This window comes from Hoplias malabaricus, chromosome 12 (assembly GCF_029633855.1).
Source record: "Hoplias malabaricus isolate fHopMal1 chromosome 12, fHopMal1.hap1, whole genome shotgun sequence".
In the NCBI taxonomy this organism is placed as follows: Eukaryota; Metazoa; Chordata; class Actinopteri; order Characiformes; family Erythrinidae; genus Hoplias; species Hoplias malabaricus.
The window spans coordinates 14,913,907-14,933,699 of NC_089811.1; the positions used below are offsets into that span (position 1 = coordinate 14,913,907).

Consider the following 19,793-nt stretch of genomic DNA (forward strand, 5'->3'; position numbering starts at 1 on the left):
AATTCCTCAGCTTTCCTAATCAGAAAGCAGGCAAGTCATACTTTCATGACACGTTCAGATAAACACTCAGGCCAATGTACAGAGCTTTTCTGTTGTATCTGTGCATAAAAGGCAAGACAAATAATCATTAGGTCATTAGGAGTGTTTTTGTCTGGAACTGATCAAAGTTCACAGGTTCCCAATCAAGTTCACACCCGTTTAAATATATATACCATACATATTATGCATAAGCACATACACAGAGCAAATGGCATATATATATAACAGATCCAAACAGAGCACAATTTAAAAATTAAATGGTTAATGATATTTTAGTATGAAACATAATCTTTAGAAGAAAATTCTCTTATTAGTGGAACTTGATGTCACTGTATATGGGAGCCTGTATTTATGGTAAAAGATGATTGTGTGAGAACTGGTTTTATAATGTACTGTGTATACACACTCAGAAAAAAAGATCCTGTACAGGTACAATAAAGTAAAATATAATTGCAAACATTGTAAAATATGTACAGGGTACACAAATTTTCTTCATGTCACCACACCTTTTGGGATTTTTATCATTACGTAATTATCACAACTAAGGAACACTGAAAAATTGGCACCTGGCATTGAAGCCATGTTAAAGTTTAAAGTTCATAAGTCATGTTTTGTACAGAAATTGGATTGCTTATATCACTCTACAGTTACTTCTGTAGAGTGTGAAAGTCAGAAAACAGTAATCTGAATAATTGGTTACTGTGTACATGGCACAGTTTGCAAGAACCTCTTTAGAATAGAAGAAAAGTTTATTCAGTGCTGAGCCCCCAGTGGCCCTGTGTACCAAAGATTCTCTCTCTATTTTCCTTATTACAAGACTGCGAAATAGTATTAATTTCATTAATGTAATTTCATTAACAAAGTAAACTAGACAAGAACTAAATAAAAATAATAATTCGAAGAGAAGAACCAAAAGTTTTGTATATTTTTCTACATTTCATCAATGAATAAACTCTAAATAAAAACGTGAAAGACTAAATAAAAATGTGAAAGGCCAGTTACTTTGCAAGGAAATATAAGCAGGAAAAAGCTCTGTCTGTTTGCTGTTGTCAGGGCAGAGGCCGGGCAGAATAGTGAAGAGGAGTCAACTCCCAAAGAATGATTCTTTGATCATTTGAGAGTTGCTTATATAAACTGGTGGCCAATGATTCATAAAATTGAATCTCTTGGGAGTCGATTCACTCTCGGTTTACGTGTACCTTCTGAACTTAAAATGTTAACAATAAATAAATGCAAACAGTATTTGTTGGCATAAATGGGCAAATTCCTTCCAAAAATTTGGATGTTACCATGTTTTATTTTTTTTCTTTATTTAACAATTTTCAGCCATTGTTTATGAAAGTTAGTAATATAATACCTCTAAAATAGTAAAACCTTTTAAAATGCATGACTGAAATGAGATTATTTTAATTTAATGCACAAAGAATAGACTACAATAATTTTTGTTTTTGGTGACTGAAACTAGATTAAAACTAACAATAATTAAATGATGAATATGAGACTAAATTTAATGCACATAGACAAAGACTAAGACTGAACTAAATCAAAATCAGCTGAAATCACACTGAAAATAATACTTGTGGAGCTGTAATATTAAGGTAAAATATTCTGTGTAAAATTACTAGGAAGGTGGACTTAGGTGGGGGCGGCACGGTGGCAGTCACGTAGTGTCGCAGTCACACAGCTCCAGGGACCTGGAGGTTGTGGGTTCGATTCCCGCTCCGGGTGACTGTCTGTGAGGAGTTGGTTTGTTCTCCCTGTGTCCGCGTGGGTTTCCTCCGGGTGCTCCGGTTTCCTCCCACAGTCCAAAAACACACCTTGGTAGGTGGATTGGCGACTCAAAAGTGTCCATAGGCGTGTGTGTGTGTGTGTGTGTGTGTGTGTGTTGCCCTGTGAAGGACTGGCGCCCCCTCCAGGGTGTATTCCTGCCTTGCGCCCAATGATTCCAGGTAGGCTCTAGACCCACCGACCCTGAATTGGATAAGCGGTTACAGATAATGAATGAATGAATGGAGTTAGGTGTTCAAGCATTAATCCTGAAATCAAAATAAACCCACAGATCTAGTGCAGCCTAAGCTTGTATCTGCAACTTTCACAGTAAAAACTGCAACATTGCAATACCATGAATGTCCAATGAGTCAGAATGGCCATGCTTCTCCATTCAGTGTCAAAGTGTGTCATACTTCCACTAACTTCAAAACAGGGCTACAGTAAGTGATTGAGTGTGTGTACTGGTTTTCTTGCATTTTTCTGGAATGGAATTTTCGCTATTTATACACAGCCATAACATTACAACCACTTGTCTGATATTGCATGGACTCCATAAAACCTGTCCTATGGGGTTGTCCTATGGGGTCTGGCACCAAGATGTCAGCAAATTAAGTATTTTTTTGCTACTTTTTGAATGAGACCAGTATCATTAGGAATTAGCCATGATATAGGTGTAATTAATCCATAACAAGGTTGAAGTAGATGGTATTTGCCAATATAATATCCACATTAACACCAGAATCCAAGGCTGTCAAGCAGAACATTACTCAGGGCATCTCACTGTCTCCTCCAACATGCTTTCTTCCCATAGAGCACCCTGATGCCATCAACACCAAGCCACCCACAATGTATAAATTAGATCAGGTAAACTAATTTATACATAGATCACACACACACACACACACACACACACACACACACACACACACCTCCTCCCAACACACACACACACTTGAACCTTAGCCTTGAGCACACACAGAAATACTGACACACACAGTTGCGTTTTGTCGGAATTCCTCAAAAACAGCTATAGCACATTTGATACTGTAGTATCATTTGTATAGTGAGAGACACCACAAAGTGTACTTACACCCACACATTGCTCACACTTAAGACTATGTGAGGGTGAATAACATGCTTCCATTAGCTAAAATGTTTTTCCATGGAAAAATCATCCCATAACAAATGACACTTTTCATGATGACATCACATGTAATGATTTTCTGCCTAAACCAACATCAAAATTTGAGTCAAGTGTTCTGAGAAAGGCAGGCTAGGCCTCATAATAAAAATTAACCCAACTGTGATTTTCTCCAACTCCCTGCCAAGTATGCACTATGGTTATTGATTGGAATGCTGTACAAAATCATATAAAACCTTTACTACAAATATAATACAAAGACAATATTTAAAATGGGCGGCCACTAAATGGTGTGTGCCCGCCTTGCACCCAATGATTCTGGATAGGCTCTGAACCTGCCACAACCCTGAACTGGATAAGCAGTTACAGACAGCGAATGAATGAATGAATGAATGAATGAATGAATGAATATTTGAATTGTTGAAACATATTTTTTCTTTCTTTTTCTTGTGCCCATTCGAAGGTATTGCAGGGCTGTCACTTTCAAAGTAAGTGGTATCGAGCAGTAAATAATTGACTTGGAAATATTTGGAGAACTAATATACTTGTGGGGCAAATACAGTGTAATTGAAACTGGTCATATATACTTTACTTTCGTTTAATCTTATGTTTAAAAGCAATTCTCTATTTGTCACATTATACATCAAATATAATTTAATAAAGGGAATTGCAGATCTCAAGACAGATTTAAAAAAAAGACATTATAATTAATTTAACATAGCTCAGTTCCGTTGACTGCTAAAATATTTAAAGTTACAACATCTATACATTTCAATATCCGATATTGTATAATATTTTAAAATTTTCTGGAAGGCTGGAATTTTACAACCTCTCAAAAGGACCACGCAAAAAAAGCCTATTCAGCAAATAGCAAAATCAGAACACTTTAGAAAGGGGAAAAGAACCTCATCAGCTTGTGAGGAAAATAGAGGAAGTCAGTGATGCTACTTAAAAAGTTATGAAACACTGTCAAAACTAAAAATGATTATGTAATATTAATTCATTCATTTTCTGTAAACGCTTATCCATTTCGGAGTCGCGTGGGTCTGGAGCCTACCTGTAATCACTGGGCACGAGGCGGGGACACACCAGTCTTTCACAGGGCGACACACACTACCACATTCACTCACACAACTGGACACTTGAATAGCTAATCCAAGTACCAACGTGTGTTTTTGGACAGTTGGAGAGAACAGAAGCACCCGGAGGAAACTCACGCGGACACAGGTAGCGCAGCACCAACAAGGAACCGGCACCAGAACGGTTCTAATTCGCAAACTAAACTTGGAACCGTTCGGCGCGTTTCCACCGACATCATTACACACCACCAAACTCCTCAGTCAGTCACTGGAGCGGGGATTGAACCCAAAACCCCATCTATGAACACCTTCAAAAATGTCTTAAAACATTTGTATTCAAATCAGAATTTCCTTGAAGTAATTTTAGTCATGTTTATGATTTCTCTTTGTTTTACTTTATCTTATTAATCTGTGTATTTAATCTGTTTATTCTTTTTAATTTTAAATTGTTTTACAACATTCTTAATGAAATATACATGTTTTTAACCATGTATTTTTATTAGATTCTTACTTTTTATAATTTTTGGTTTAAGAATCTCTGTAAAGCAACTTGAGCTGCATTTTGTGTGAAAGGTTATAAAGATTATTACTATTTATTAATTTAACCAATTTAATTAGTACCAAAAATGGTCAAAACCAAAACACTGCTGTCAAATGACACACAAATCCAATCAGAGCATAAATACTACACAGCAAACACTACACATTACACAAATACAAAACACTGCTCTCTCTCAGCAAAGAAGGAAGGAAATCTATATTCAGAATTTTTGGATTTAATGTTATTAATGTGTAAACTAGAACACCACCATAAAATATAGAAACAAATGAACTTATATTTAATTATACTTAAAATACACTGTCGGATTCTTCCAAATAGATACGTGTGGCCTTTCCATGGTTTCCAAATTCAAGCATTCACTAACAGAGTGAAAATAGGCAACAATATTTTAAAACAGGAGGACAGACCTCATGTCTGAATGCAATGTGTATCTTTACACACATTACAGGGTACATCCTACAGCAGTTTATAATCCCACTATTGAACCCTTCAAATATATAATACTGTTTTAAATAATACACAGTTGTACACTGAACAATCACTGAATGTTTCTCCGCATGCTTATCCCCATTTCACTCTGTTCTTCGATGGTCTGGACCCCCACATAGCAGGTATGATTTGGGTGCTGTAACTGTAGAACTACAAATTGCTCCTGACTGGTTAGTGGAGCTGAGAGAATGGACAGTGAGTGTAGAAACAATGAGATGGTCATAATGTTATGGTTGGTGTGTATTACATGGATATCCATCATTATGGTAACATAACAGAGAAACAAGAGCTTTTATTTCAGCATCTGTTTTTAATAATGCAGTTTTTTGAAAGAGATTTATTAAATTGCTATTTGTGAATGTGCCAAATACATATACAGGTGCTGGTCATAAAATTAGAATGTCATGAAAAAGTGTATTTATTTCAGTAAATCAAATACAAGTTTTTCCATTCAAAAAGTGAAACTTGTAAACGTATTCATTATACACAGACTGATACATTTCAGGTGTTTATTTCTTTTAATTTGATGCTTATATCTGACAACTAATAAAAACCCCAAATTCAGTATCTCTGAATATTAGAATATTGTGAAAAGGTTCAATATTGAAGAAACCTGGTGCCACACTCTAATCAGCTCATTAACTCAAAACACCTGCAAAGGCCTTTAAATTGTTTCTCAGTCTAGTTATGTAGGCTACACAATCATGGGGAAGACTGCTGACTTCCAAGACGACCATTGACACCTTAAACAACCAGGGCAAGGCACAAAATGTCACTGCTAAAAAGGCTGGCTGTTCACAGAGCTCTGTGTCCAAGCACATTAATAGAGAGGCGAAGGGAAAGAAAAGATGTGGTAGAAAAAAGTGTACAAGCAATAACCACACCCTGGATAGGATTGTGAAACAAAACCCATTCAAAAATGCGGGGGAGATTCACAGAGACTGGACTGCAGCTGGAGTCAGCGCTTCAAGAACCGTCTCACCTGCACTACAGACATAAAGGACTGTTTTAGAGAATCAACTCCATGCCATGCCACATTTCTGCAGTAATTCAGGCAAAAGGAGCCCCAGCTAAGTATTGAGTGCTGTGCATGCTCATACTTTTCAGCCAGCATTTCTAAAAATCCTTTTTTTGTATTGGTCTTAAGTAATATTATACTTTTCTGAGATACTGAATTTGGGGTTTTCATTAGTTGTCACTTATAATAATCACATTTAAAAAAATAAACACATGAAATATATCAGTCTGTGTGTAATGAATGAGTATAATATACACAATTCACTTTTTGAATAGAATTACTGAAATAAATCAACTTTTTCATAATATTCTAATTTTATGACCAGCACCTGTATTTATGGAAGCTTCAAAAAACTAATAACTAAATAGACAGCCTGGTGCCATGATGGACCTCTCAGTTAACAACAACAAAAAAACCTAACATAACATACCAAATATTGAAAAACAAAGGAGAGCATGTTTTCACATGTTGCAAACTGAAACTTGAGAATGGAAGAGTTGCAAAGAAAAACATTCAAGAAAAGGCATTTTAAATTACTGTAGGAGTTTATTTTCAAAGAAAACAAAGGACCATCAGGAAAATACAGGACTTCCTGCCATACACAGAGGACAAACGATACAGCGCCACGACTGAAACACAGACATCCAATCAGCCGGGAACGTTTCTGAAAGGTCAGCACAGCACTAAGATTGCTGCCCAAACGAGTATCCTTAAAACAACAGAGCAGAGAAATACTGACAGAAAAAAAGTTCAATACAAATAAGTAAAGAATATTTTTTGAGAGAACATAAATATAATGATGTACATTAGTGTAACAAAACTTGGCCTCTGTAAACATTCTCAACAGGTGAGCATTATATTAAGTGAGCACTATATTAGGTCATTATACAGTTGTCAAGACTGTAGGAATAATAATAATTAATAAAAAAATGTAACATTACAGAAACCAGCTATAGTTAACTTATAAGTTAGAGGTATAACTATGTCTAGAACTGAAAAGAACCAAAAGACTCCTCTGAAAAGAACAGAAGCCAAACAATTGTTATTCAATTTTATGTAGTGGTTTCTTAATACCAGTTTTAACATTTTCAGTTTTGTCACTGTAGCACAATTTTTTTCTCCTCCATGTGAACCTTAATATAATCAAATAAAATTCTATGTATGAATAATAATAAAAACAATAATAATAAATGGTAGTTGTGTTATGTTTGTGCGCATGTGTTTGTCTGTGTGGTGGTTTTTGGGCTGGGGACAAAGTAAAACTGAAAAGGTAAAAAGAAAAACAAAAAAAATATCATGAGGCAGCTAAGAATAAGAGAGCTGGCAATTCCTTTTAATATTTATGAAAAAACTGGTTTCCTTCAACACAGTGCATTTACATCTCCCTAAAGATGCAAATGTAGTTTCCAAATTCACTGCCTTTTGTAAAAGGACTTCAATATTAAATGCATAAACATTGACTAACATTGCATTAGTCTTTACAACGTGAAGAAGACAGCAGTTGTGGTTCTGTCAAAGACAGAAAACAAAATAAAGTGTTTAAGCAGAAAAACCCAATAGTACAAAGTTACTCTGCTAGCACCTATTCTGCAGGTCTTTATTAAGCCTTAATCTTGACAGAGAGTAGTTTAACATCAAGAAACACAGTTAGAGGGAGAGAAAGGAAAAGCAATGAAACAAGAGTAGAACTGCACAATAAATCAACTTTGCTAATAGGGCAGAAGGCTGCAATAAGGAACCCAAAGTGAACCCTTTTTTAATAAAAAAAAAATATTAAAAGTAAAATAAAATTCTCAAAATGTATTCTGCAGTGCTGCAAGCATCCTGACTAATGTCGGATGTGTTCTGGGTGCACAGACAAATAAAAGGTTTGACATGGTCCAACAAATGGTCAAAACAAATTAATCAATTTTCTGCAATATACTTTAAAAATATTGCATGATGTAATCACAACTGCTATGTATAGCGATAAAAATTCAATAAATGTTCAATATAGAGTCCAAACAGGCCTAGATCTGAAAATGCTAAATGGACTTGGTGCTGTTGAGATTGGTATTGCTTTCCACAGAGGCGCACATAAACTCTTAGTAAAGCAGATGTGTTCAGGACAGCACAAACCGTAGACCACTGCGTTACTGTTGACTGCAAGTGTTAAGCTGGAAAGAAACAGTTAATACCAATAACAAAAATCACCTGACAGGAACCCAGGCGGCAAGCATAAAAGAATTACACTGGATTAATGCATAAATAACATTATATGTAACACTAAAAAAAACAAAAACAAACAAAAAAAAAACCTAACTGATAAATGTAAAGGTAAAATCCTATCCCATTTTTGTTTCCATCACAACGAGCTCCATAAGACAACGCTAAACATAATTACTGCGAATAATCCCGACGTCACATACAGTAGAATCGATCGGACAGGCTCAGTCTTTGTCATTATATTGTTGAACATTTTAAGGAAGTAGTAAAGTGGATCCATGCCTTTCATTTAATTGTTAACCACAAAACAGTATTTTCACACTACATTCCAAGTTAATGCATCACATATATTTGGAAGAAAAAATTTAATAATAATTATAAAAAAAAAAAAGGGGGGGGGGGGGGCAGAACTTGAGTGTTTTGAGTGTGTGCATGAATGTTGCGTTTGGTTTCCGCCAACACACACAGACGTATGCACACGACAGAGGTGACACACATCTCTACTTCCGTTTGATTTCATATCACTTATTCACTGCAGGAATATTATTTCAAACACAGTCTATGAAATTCAGAAAGAGAGAAAGAGAGCAGAGAGTGTTAAGTGAACACCAGCTTCCTATAGGCTCATTTGTCAGCTGAGTTGGAAGCTACAGGGACAACCCAAAAAAAAAAAAAAAACCCTGGAGGTTGTAAGTTTAAGTCTCGCTCCGGGTGACTGTGAGGAGTTTGGTGTGTTCTCCCCATGTCTGCATGGGTTTCTTCCCACAGTCCAGAAACACACATTGGTAGGTGGAGAGGTGTGTGTGTGTGTGTTGCCCTGTGAAGGACTGACTCCCCCTCCAGGGTGTGTTCCTGCGTTGCACCCAATGATTCCAGGTAGGCTCCAGACCCACCATGACCCTGAACTGGATAAGGGTTACAGATAATGAATGAATAAATGGTGCATTAGGGGAGGAAAAAAAACAAAAACTTATATATGTGTATATATATATATATATACACACACACACACACTAGGGACACAGGATATGCAAGCCTTGAGAACTGAATGTGTTAATCAACGTGTTGTGAATAATAATAATAATAATCTGAAATTTTTTAAATATTCTTTAAAATGGTCCACCTCTCTCCTTGGCCCATTCCTCATACACACCTATTCACAATGTGAACACACTTCACGTTCCCAGGTTTTTTTTTTTTTACTTGTTCTCCTCTGCCCCCCTTTAAAAAAAAGTTTTTTTTTTTTTTTTTTATTAAAATGAACAAAAAACAACCAAACAAAACTCAAAGCACTGGAGTCCGATTTCCATCATGTAAAACTCACTGCTTTCAATGTAGTTATGGCAGCCAACCTGACTCTACCAGTTGGTCAAGCAGGGATTCTAGAAAATAAACATACAGACTAGCAATAATACTGTGAGTTCAAACATCTCGGGCTTACGCTCCCTTACACACACTCATTTATGTATTTATTTTTTTAGTCATCTAAGTTGAAATTTCTGTACAACTTCTCTGTTTTCTTGTAACTGCAGGTGCAAGCCATTCCTTTAGCACAGCTTCTGCTTGTCACATTGAGGAACTCATCGTTCAGTTTCGTGGTGGTTGTAGGTTTTCTATGCTGTTGTCATAGCAACGTATAGAGGACTTATCGAGCCAGGCCTGGCAGGGTCATTTACCAGCTGAGTAAGGAGGTACGGCCCAGGGTCATGAAGTAAACCTGGCTAGAACCTCCAGAACGCACTGATGCAAAGAAAACCTGAAAAAAAAAAATAAATAAATCACAAATAATCTCAAGAAGTCTTCAGCTTGAAACCTCCTCCTTTCTTCAGAAGCACTGAACAGTGAGATGACGTCATTTGAGTCAAAACGAAACTGAAAGTAAACACCATCTGCTTGTTCCTTTGCAGCGTCTTCTTTTTTGATTATAGCGAGTATAATTACACCATTTCATGACGAATATGACACACAAATTTTGCAGGAGCACCTTGATTTTTAGGTGTTTTTTCACACTGGATTACTCCCAGAGGCTTCACAGCACCGCGATGAGAGCGCTATTTTTAGAAACGGTACGATCTGCGCTTTCTAACGGTATACGGAGCACACAGACGCATTCAGACATTCAAGACTTACAAAGCTGATTATATAAGGTGTGTTTCTACCCCGCAAAATGCTTTTTGCATGCACTTTTATTTCCACAAGGCAAAAAGAAACCTTCCATCCGTTTTCTGAGAGTCAGATGAAAACCTTGTGTCAGGAATCATATGCTTCTACGAGCCATTTGGATGGCTCCCTTATTGTGACGCCACACCAAAGAAATTTGCATAGAACCAACCTGGAATTCGTGAAGGTGTTTGTGCAGGCAGAGCCGGACTGCCCTATATGCTCACTACGCAAGTTGCGTAGGGCACCACAAATTAACCAAGGCCCCCTTGTCTCAAGTTAGGGACAGTTTGAGTATCAGAAGATATGCAGCTGCTCTCCATGACCTTAAAAACCTCACAGTGCCACAGTGTCATGAACCGAAGCAGAAAAGTGAATATATAATGATGTTTTTATATGGTCTAGTTCTCGTTTAAAACACACCAGTACAGTCTAAAATTGCTTACTATTTCATTCCACCTTAAAAATGTCAGTTATTTCCATGTGCTAAGTTGAGTTCTTTGGAGTTTCAGTTCCACCTTAAATGCTGCCTCTATATTCAAACAATCACACTATCACCAGCATATTTAAAGATTTCATTAAACACATTAAACAGTGAAGCAGTTACAGGCACCAGGACAAAAACTACTGCATCATTTAAGGTGAAAAAAATATGCAAGCTGGAGAATAAACAGCAACGTTTTCTTCTTTTTCTTCTATTCCACCTTAAGGACTGCAGCTGTTACAGAATCAGACAAATGCTGACTTGGAGGCTGGAGGGCTGATCAGAAAGTTAATTAGGTTAAAACTGTTTATATATTGTTGTTTGAATAAATATTGTTGGTTTACACCTCATTTTGTTATGTATATGGCTGTCAAAAATGGTCACATTTTGGCTCAGAGTTCAAAAGTTGCTTAGGGCCCCAGGAAAGTCTGGACTGGCTCTTTGTGCAGGTGGCTCCTCTTGTTCTTGCTCTGGGTCTGACTCAGGGTCTAACATATAGGGTTGGACAGTGCCTGTTTTCTGTCATTTTCACGTGTGGTAAACGTTAAGCCTAAACATGGGATGGGTGGGGCATGACCAGCAACAGCTTATTTGCATAAAAGTGACAGAGCCCTTAAACGACTCATTCTGAAAAGGACTGAAACTGGCAAGTACAGAGCTGGTGAGATCCCTTTATGTGAGAGTGATTTTGTGCAAAGAACTTCATGAACATTCCAACTTGTTTAAAAACAGGTATAATATGTCCCCTTTAACAACTTGAGATCATTTCATGTGTGTGTTGTGGCTTCAAAAAAAAAGGTTGTTTTCTTTTTTATCTGTGGAATTTTAAACTTAAAAAAGAACGCTGTAAAGTAAAAGTTTGTATTACTGAAGAGGAAATGACAATAACTGACACACTGATCACTATTTTTACTTCACTCTAATGCTAACGGGACATATGCATAGATGTATATTGCACGTTGGCAAAATAATCACCTTATCGTTTCGTTCACATAGAAACTTAAGCCTTTGGGCCCTCTTATGCATGAAGACTCCATCAAGGTGCCCAGTCTCTACAGAGCGAATCTCAATGGCTTTCTCTCCCCAGCCCATGATTTGGTTGGAGCGAATATATGCTGTGGGGAAAGAGGAGAAAGAAACATCAGAATATTTTGTAGCAAGATTTATTCTGTACCCAACTGCTGTCATGCACAATCTGTCAGTCAGCCAAGGGATAGATTGTTTGGTAGAAATAAGCAAAGGTGAGGGAAAATTACCTCTGATGAAGACCTAAAGGATGGCCAACTCAAATAGGGCATACAAAGTTGAGAGGTAATAGTGCAACTGTAGTTTACTGTAGTGGGGCTACAGGGAGGGGGTTCTTATAAAGAGGACAATAGCTGTGGATATGACTTAAATTTTTTGTTTTATTGTTTGCTTTTTCTTTCTTTCTTTTATATTTTTAACTATGTCTTATAACAAAAATCCATAAGGCTTTATCCAGTCCCTACAGGTATCACAAATACATGCAAAATAATCGACCTTGAAATATTTTGAATGCTTGCAATTTTTTCTGGTCACTGCATTATTTCTGTATTTGTTGCAAGAGCAAAAAGTGATCACTTTCACTTTAAGACCATAAAACAAGGTTAATTTGTTCTTGCACTTAATATTGATTAATATCAATATTATCAGAAGTTACACAATGCTGGTAGATGTTTTTTGCAATTGTTTTTTTATTGTTCTCTACATATTTAGTAAACATCTGTCAAAAGAAATACAATCAATCTCCAAAACAGTAACTTGACAGTAGAAGGCAAAATATTCTACATTTAAAGTTTATGTTAAAAGAGTTTTTTCAAAGAGGGTCTGGAGCATTTTAATTATCATACCAATACAGTGTAAACAGAAACTAAAGGGTTAAAAAAAGAAGAATTTAGAAAACTAAAAATAGACAAAAATGCAAATTTATGTTTTTCTTTGAACAGTGACAATGCATGACTATAGAAATATGTTTATTTGCAATAAAAATGTTATGTTTTATCAGGAATGAACAAAACTACATATAAAACATGTTTAAGCAATGTTTAAGGTTTGCAATCATTACAAACGTATACAGTTTGTCGCACACTGGTTTGCTAATTTTTGAGATTTGTATATATATATATATGTGTATCCATAAAGGCAACACTCAATTCTACATTCATTCCATTCTACCTCCATTCTAGCTGTATTCTTGCCTCTGATCAAGGCCACGTATCCCTGTTGGTGCTTCTTGACCTAAGCGCAGCCTTCGATACAATAGACCACAATATTCTCATAGAAAGGTTAGAAAACATGGTTGGAATCACAGGGACAGCCCTATTATGGTTTAAATCTTACTTAACGGAACGTTATCAATTCGTAAAAGTAAACAATCTAAATTCAAATTATTCTAAAGTAAGATTTGGAATTCCACAAGGCTCTATTTTAGGACCATTATTATTTACATTATACATGTTACCGCTAGGCACAGTTATAAGAAACCATGACATTAACTTTCACTGTTACGCAGACGACACACAATTGTATATTTCAGCCAAGCCCGATGACAAACACAGATTAAAGAAAATAGAGGACTGTGTAAAAGACGTGAAAGGCTGGATGTTGCGTAATTTCCTCCTCCTAAACAGCAACAAAACAGAGGTCCTGCTTTTGGGTCCAAAAGTGACAAGAAATAAATTATCAGACTTAATTTTAAATCTAGCTAACTTTCCAGTTAAACCTGGTTCAGCAGCAAAAAATCTTGGTGTCATAATTGACCCGGATTTATCATTTGATCAACACATAGGTAGTATCACTAGGACAGCTTTTTTACATCTTCGCAATATTGCTAAGATTAGAAATGCCTTATCCCTCCAGGACGCAGAAACATTAGTACATGCCTTTATTACTTCAAGGCTTGACTACTGTAACGCACTACTGTCAGGATGCACCAGCAGCAATTTAAGAAAACTTCAACTAGTTCAAAATGCTGCAGCTAGGGTCCTCACTAAAACTAGAAAATTTGAACATATCAGCCCAGTTTTATCATCACTTCATTGGCTGCCTGTTAAATTCCGCATTGACTACAAAATTTTGTTATTAACATATAAAGCTCTACATGGGCTTGCTCCTGAATATCTTCAAGATACAATTTCCTATTATGAGCCCCCACGTTCACTCAGATCACAGAATACTGGATTTTTAAATGTTCCCAGAATTCAGAAGGCCTCAGCTGGGGGAAGAGCCTTTTCTTATAAAGCCCCCCAACTCTGGAATGATCTTCCAGAAAATGTTCGGGACTCAGACACAGTCGCAATCTTCAAATGTAGGCTAAAAACTCATTTGTTTAGTTTATCATTTGGTAGCTAATGCTCCCCCATAGATAAAGGCGGCAGATCCGGGGGGTCCATGGACACAGGGAATTATAGTAAACTGAGATGCTGGTGCTGTCGTCCCGCCGTTTCTCGCGATCACTCAGGTTTGTTGACGGTGGAGCGGAGGGATGCCAGTGTTTCAGGATGCTCCCGTGTCTGTGTGTCCTCCTGGTTCTCTCCTTTTAGTTAATGCTGTCATAGTCAGATCTGCCGGAGTCATTAGCCACACTCTGGAAATTTTCATATTTTCTACTTTACAAACACAAAACAGTTCAAAACTAATTCCATCCCTTTACATCTTTCCGAGTAAACGACTGCCCACCTGTCTGTCTGGACACTGATGGATGACTGTCGAGATCCTCCTCCACGCTTCAGACCAGCTGCCCACGCTCCAGCAACCACCAAGTGCCTTGAAGCTGTCCCTACACTGAAGTTCTCATGGACTACTAACTATCATCACCAGTAGATTGACCAGAGGAGGATGGGTCACCCCTTGTGAGCCTTGGTTCCTCCCAAGGTTTCTTCCTCAGCTGGGGGAGTTTTTCCTTGCCACTGTCGCCCCTGGCTTGCTCACTTGAGGGTTTTACATTTGTCTTTACATTTCATGTCAAATCTTGTCTTACTGGAATTCTGTGAAGCTGCTTTGTGACAACATCAGTTGTGAAAAGCGCTATATAAATAAATTTGATTTGATTTGATTTGATTCAGGTTCTCCTGCAGTTTAAATTAGGGGAAGAAAAAAAAAGTGCTGTGCTGCACTCCCCCCATAAAAGTCCTTGTACAACTGGTGGAAATGTTTTCCCTCACTCAAAACTCTGAATTCATTCAATTGAGAGTCTCAACAAATGTTTTAAACTCAGAAGAAAAACCTTGTAATTTTTCTATGGACTTTTATACCAAATAACATTGAACTGTTTTTTGTTTTATTTGAAGAATTCCTTAAGAATGTCAGGTTTACGTACCCACAGAGGTTGGCATCTCTCCCCATTGTAGCACCACATCTTTTGTGATACGGCCATAAGTGTTGACATACACTCCCTCATCTTCGTAACACACCAGAAGCTCTATCCCATCAGTGTTTGGCAGAATGATTATGGCATGGGACTGAATACTGGTCTGGATCTACACAGGGAAAAAAAAAAAAAGTAAATGTAATAGTATTTTTGTAAGGGGCAGTTTACATTGAAAAAAAATATTTAACCATTAATGGCTAATCAAATGATAATAAAAGGACACTTTTTACAAAGCTCATTTCCAGAATAGATGGGACATATTGTACAGTGCAATAACACCTGAATCCAGATTTTGCAATATATTCATAAAACCACATTGTTTTGAGGCCTTACACTATAAGCAACTGAACATGAAATGTATAATAGGAGCATCCAAATAAGTTCAACCATTGCAGGCAAAGATGCACTGTGGCTTACACCTTTGAGCCTAAATAAGAGAGCATTTTCAAACCGTTCAAAATCAACCTTTCTCAGTACAAGACTACAAAAAATTTTAGTCTTTCCTCATCTGCCTGTAAATTTGTCTGTGTAGAGCAAGGCCAGAGGAACTACTGTCGTGCTACACTGATAAATAAAGTTACATGTGCTCAGGATTAATTCAGAAACCACTGTCAGAAACGCAACCTAAAACTCTACTGCACTAGGATATCCAGGCTTATTGGCAATAGGTGCAAAAGCCCATCTCCCATGGCATGGGTGGATATTAAAGAAAATGGAATTCTTTTTTTTTACTGCATTTTACAACACAAATGTTTTTGTTATATGAATTCTAAACTAAAACTGCTCAACACTTGATATATCACACCACAAGTTCCATGTGTTTTGTTAATGAAGTAAAATCATTTCTTGACCACTTTGCATTTCCTTTGCTGCATTTACCACTCAAATGAACTTTATATTGAAAACAATTTAGCATAGTTACAACTGTCTGAAATACTGTTTTATTTGCTGGTATCTCAGTTATTTCCCTGAAGTGTAAGAAATTCTAAACCATACACGTTGTTCTAGTAGACTCCTGATTCTGGTTTATAATAAAGTTTTCTGCTTTTTTGTTTCACTGTGGGCCTTGAGTTTCCAGAAATGGTTGGTGTGTCACAACGGATAACACCACTACTTGAGCTACCACACCATGTGAAAGACTGGGGTTCAATTCCCAGTCTGGGTGACTATGTTGTGCTGCACAAATAAGACTCCTTGGGCAAGACTCACAACACTACATTGGCCCACCTCTATAATACAAGTAACCTTGTAAGAGTGAAAGACTAAAAACATATACATACGTGAGTGGGTAGATAGATGTCGTATACAGCTCCTGAGTCCACATCCACAGCATGGAACCCTGAGCAGGAGCCATAGATTACCTTTAACCTCTGTCCTTCCTCCACAGTCAAGTCAACCAGGAGGGGCTTATGTACTAGGTCACCAAATGACTGGCAGAAAAAAGGTCAAAAAGCCACTTAGTGCAATTGAATTGAAGTACATTACATGCAAAATTTTAAATGTCTTTGCCCCTTTATTTTGTGTTGATTTGAGAAATGTGTTTCTGAGCTTCTCAGAGTCTCTGTTCTGTTTACACTTCATCCACTTATACTAGCGCAACGAACACTCCCCCAACAAACCACAACCATGTAAGTATCACTGCAGCGTTGAGGATGATCCACCATCCAAATCAAACCTGCGGATCCTGACCACAGAAGCATGGGGTAAAAGGAGATAAAGTATGCAGAGAGAAGTACACAGTGCTCCTGTATGGCTAGTGGAACTGAGAGAATGGGCAGTGAGAGTAGGAACAAGTAAGTGGTCATAATGTTATGACTGGAGAATGTTCATATTGCTGAAATAATTATTTTTGGCAGATTTGAAAAAAAAACAAGTTAGGATCTTTAAGAATAACAAAAAAAAAATTGTAAAAAAAAAATTAATGGATATTACAGCATTGAAGGTCCTTGTGAATGATCTTTTGTGGAAGTGAGACAGTCAGTGTGGTTATTAAAGAACACTAGTGTGTCATTAGCATCAATCACCTTGAAAGCCATGAACTTATGGTAGGGCTTTGGAGCCCAAGCATACACCTCCACTGAGTTCTTCAGTGCAAGAACCAGGAACTTGATCCTCTCATACTTCACTAAAAAAAAAAAAAAGCAAATGAAACTTATGACAGTACAATGTAATTGACGTGACACGACATAAACAACTGTACTAAATACTCCAGGAGCCCATCTACACTCAGCCAGGGCCTAATGGTAAGAGAAGATGGTCATTGGTTCCATTCCCACTACAAGCAGGAAAATTGAGGGCAGTACAAATGAAGGAACAGCACTGTCCTCCTCCCTCAATTCACAGCTGATGTACCCATGTGCAAGGTACTTAACTCCCAACTGCTCCCACTCTCCTCTACTCTGGGTGTGTTCAAGGCCCCTACTGCACTAGAACGTGTGTGTGTGTGCGTGTTTCTGTGTTTGCGTTAAAAGAAATAAAACTTACAAAAAAAAAAAAAAAATAACCCAAAAATGTTTCACATTTGCATTTAGATATTTCAAGGAATTACAGCTTAAAAATGTCAGCTTCAAAAATATTGTGAGGCTCCTCTGACCTGTAGTATAGTGCCTCACTCACAGCTCCCGGGCCTTCACCTGTAAAAAACTTGGACATGCAACTTCAGAACCATGGGGCAGAGATCTCTCATGAGAAATGTGTTACTTTTTACAGCACATAGCTCACATGTGTTTACCTTGCTACAAGAATAATGTAGTTCAGTTTTCCCGGTACAGACATTATGGCGGAGAGCAAGGAGGAGAGAGATAGTGAAAAGGGCTGTTCAAGAGTTAATATTGGCTTGACTTTACTCAGTAGAATGAGCTGAAGCAGGAAGACATGAATTTGGAGTAGTTTTGATCATTTCTGAGCAGTGAGCAAGGGTTTGCACCTGCTAACTTTAAACAGATTAGCTTACTTTTAAGCCTTAGACATTGATTCTGGTAATTCTCTTGATGCTGTGTGTTTATATTGGCCAGAGTTACACATTGTGTCGGTTGGAACTCAAGCTTTTTTGGTGACAAAGTGGTAGAATCAGGTTTACTCCTGAACAAGGGCAAGTGCCTGATAACTGGACACCGATTCTTGTAATAAGTGCTTTTTTTGATGTCTGAGGGGTTATAATGGCTAGAATAGTAAAAAAGTTAAAATTTATGGTTGTATCATGCAGTCAACATCATTTAATTGATTCCCCAGGAAACATACCGACTTTGTAATGGACACATCCTTCCAGGTCCCCTACAGTGGTCCAGCCCTGCTTTTTCTCTACCTCAGGGTCATTATGTAGAATCTTGTTCCTCAGCCAGGACAGGTAGTACACTCGCAACTTGTTCTTTTTCCCTGCAAAAAAGTAAGTAAGGAACAGAGAAAGAGAATTAAAAACAGTGCTAAAGCAGATGTATAGGCTCTGCTATCTCTGGGTCTATAGGATGGCTCTCCCACTTTCACATCACTCAGCATAATGCTAGACAATGCAGGTGCCGTTAGCTAGCAGAAAAAACATCCATCCTTTTTCTGAGAGTCAGTTGAAATATTTTGGTGTCAGGAATCATATGCTGAGCAGAGCTCTCAGATCTTTAGGAACTAGTCAGTTAGTCCTGCCTCAGGTCAAAACTAAAAACGGAGAGGCAGCTTTTAGCTACTATGCTGCCCTTAAATGAAACCAGCTGACTGAGAATATTAGAAGAGCCCCAACTTTAGACACTTTTAAATCAAGGCTTAAAACATTCCTGTTTGAGCAGCTACAGCTTTTATTTCACTTTTATTTCTGTAATTGTATTTTATTTCTTTTTTTTTATTGTATCATTTTAAATTGTTTTAATCATTTAATTAATTTACTCTTATGTAAATGTTTTATTGGACGTTTATGATTTTATTCTGGCTTTTAATTTAACTTTTTTTCTGTAAAGCACTTTAAACTGCTTCTGTATGATCTAGGAAAATTTACACAGAACCACCCTGACATTTGTGAAAGGTGTTTGTGCAGGCAGAGCCAGAACGCCCAATATGCTCAGTACACATGTTGCATAGGGCCCTGCACATTAACAAAGGCACCCTTGTCTCAAGTTAGGGAGAGTTTATGTATAATCAGAAGAGAAACTATACTTCAGAAAATGAAAAGAGGAAAAAAAACAACTCCACGAGACTGAGCTGTGGGAAGAGCAGTGAGGTAATCTTGTGACTGCTCTTCTCGAGGTTGGATTGTTAATAAATAATAGTCTACGTACATAGCCACAGGAATTTATTTAGAGGTGGCGTGCACTGCGCAGCTGCTCTCCACGACCTTAAAACCCTCACAGTGCCATAGTGTCATGAACCAAACTTTGAAGCTGAAAAGTGAAAAGTTAATATATACTGATGGTTTTATACTGTTTAGTATTTGTTTAAACTTCCCCAAACACACCAGTACAGTCTAAATGTT

At 37.3% G+C, this 19,793-nt stretch overlaps 1 protein-coding gene across 7 annotated transcripts in view; it reads right to left on the bottom strand.

Annotated features, from left to right (window-relative positions):
- Window positions 1–6,641: 6,641 nt before the first annotated feature.
- map4k4 (mitogen-activated protein kinase kinase kinase kinase 4) overlaps window positions 6,642–19,793 on the bottom strand; it is a 126,842-nt gene continuing 113,690 nt past the window's right edge. For all 7 annotated transcript variants that reach the window (XM_066686011.1, XM_066686010.1, XM_066686008.1 and 4 more), the window contains 6 exons: window positions 18,578–18,712; window positions 17,362–17,462; window positions 16,618–16,767; window positions 15,287–15,446; window positions 11,923–12,062; window positions 6,642–10,059 (listed from right to left, as the gene is read on the bottom strand). In XM_066686011.1, the coding sequence (XP_066542108.1) occupies window positions 9,976–10,059; window positions 11,923–12,062; window positions 15,287–15,446; window positions 16,618–16,767; window positions 17,362–17,462; window positions 18,578–18,712 (770 nt within the window). In that variant the 3' untranslated portion in view covers window positions 6,642–9,975. The remainder of the gene's footprint in view (window positions 10,060–11,922; window positions 12,063–15,286; window positions 15,447–16,617; window positions 16,768–17,361; window positions 17,463–18,577; window positions 18,713–19,793) is intronic.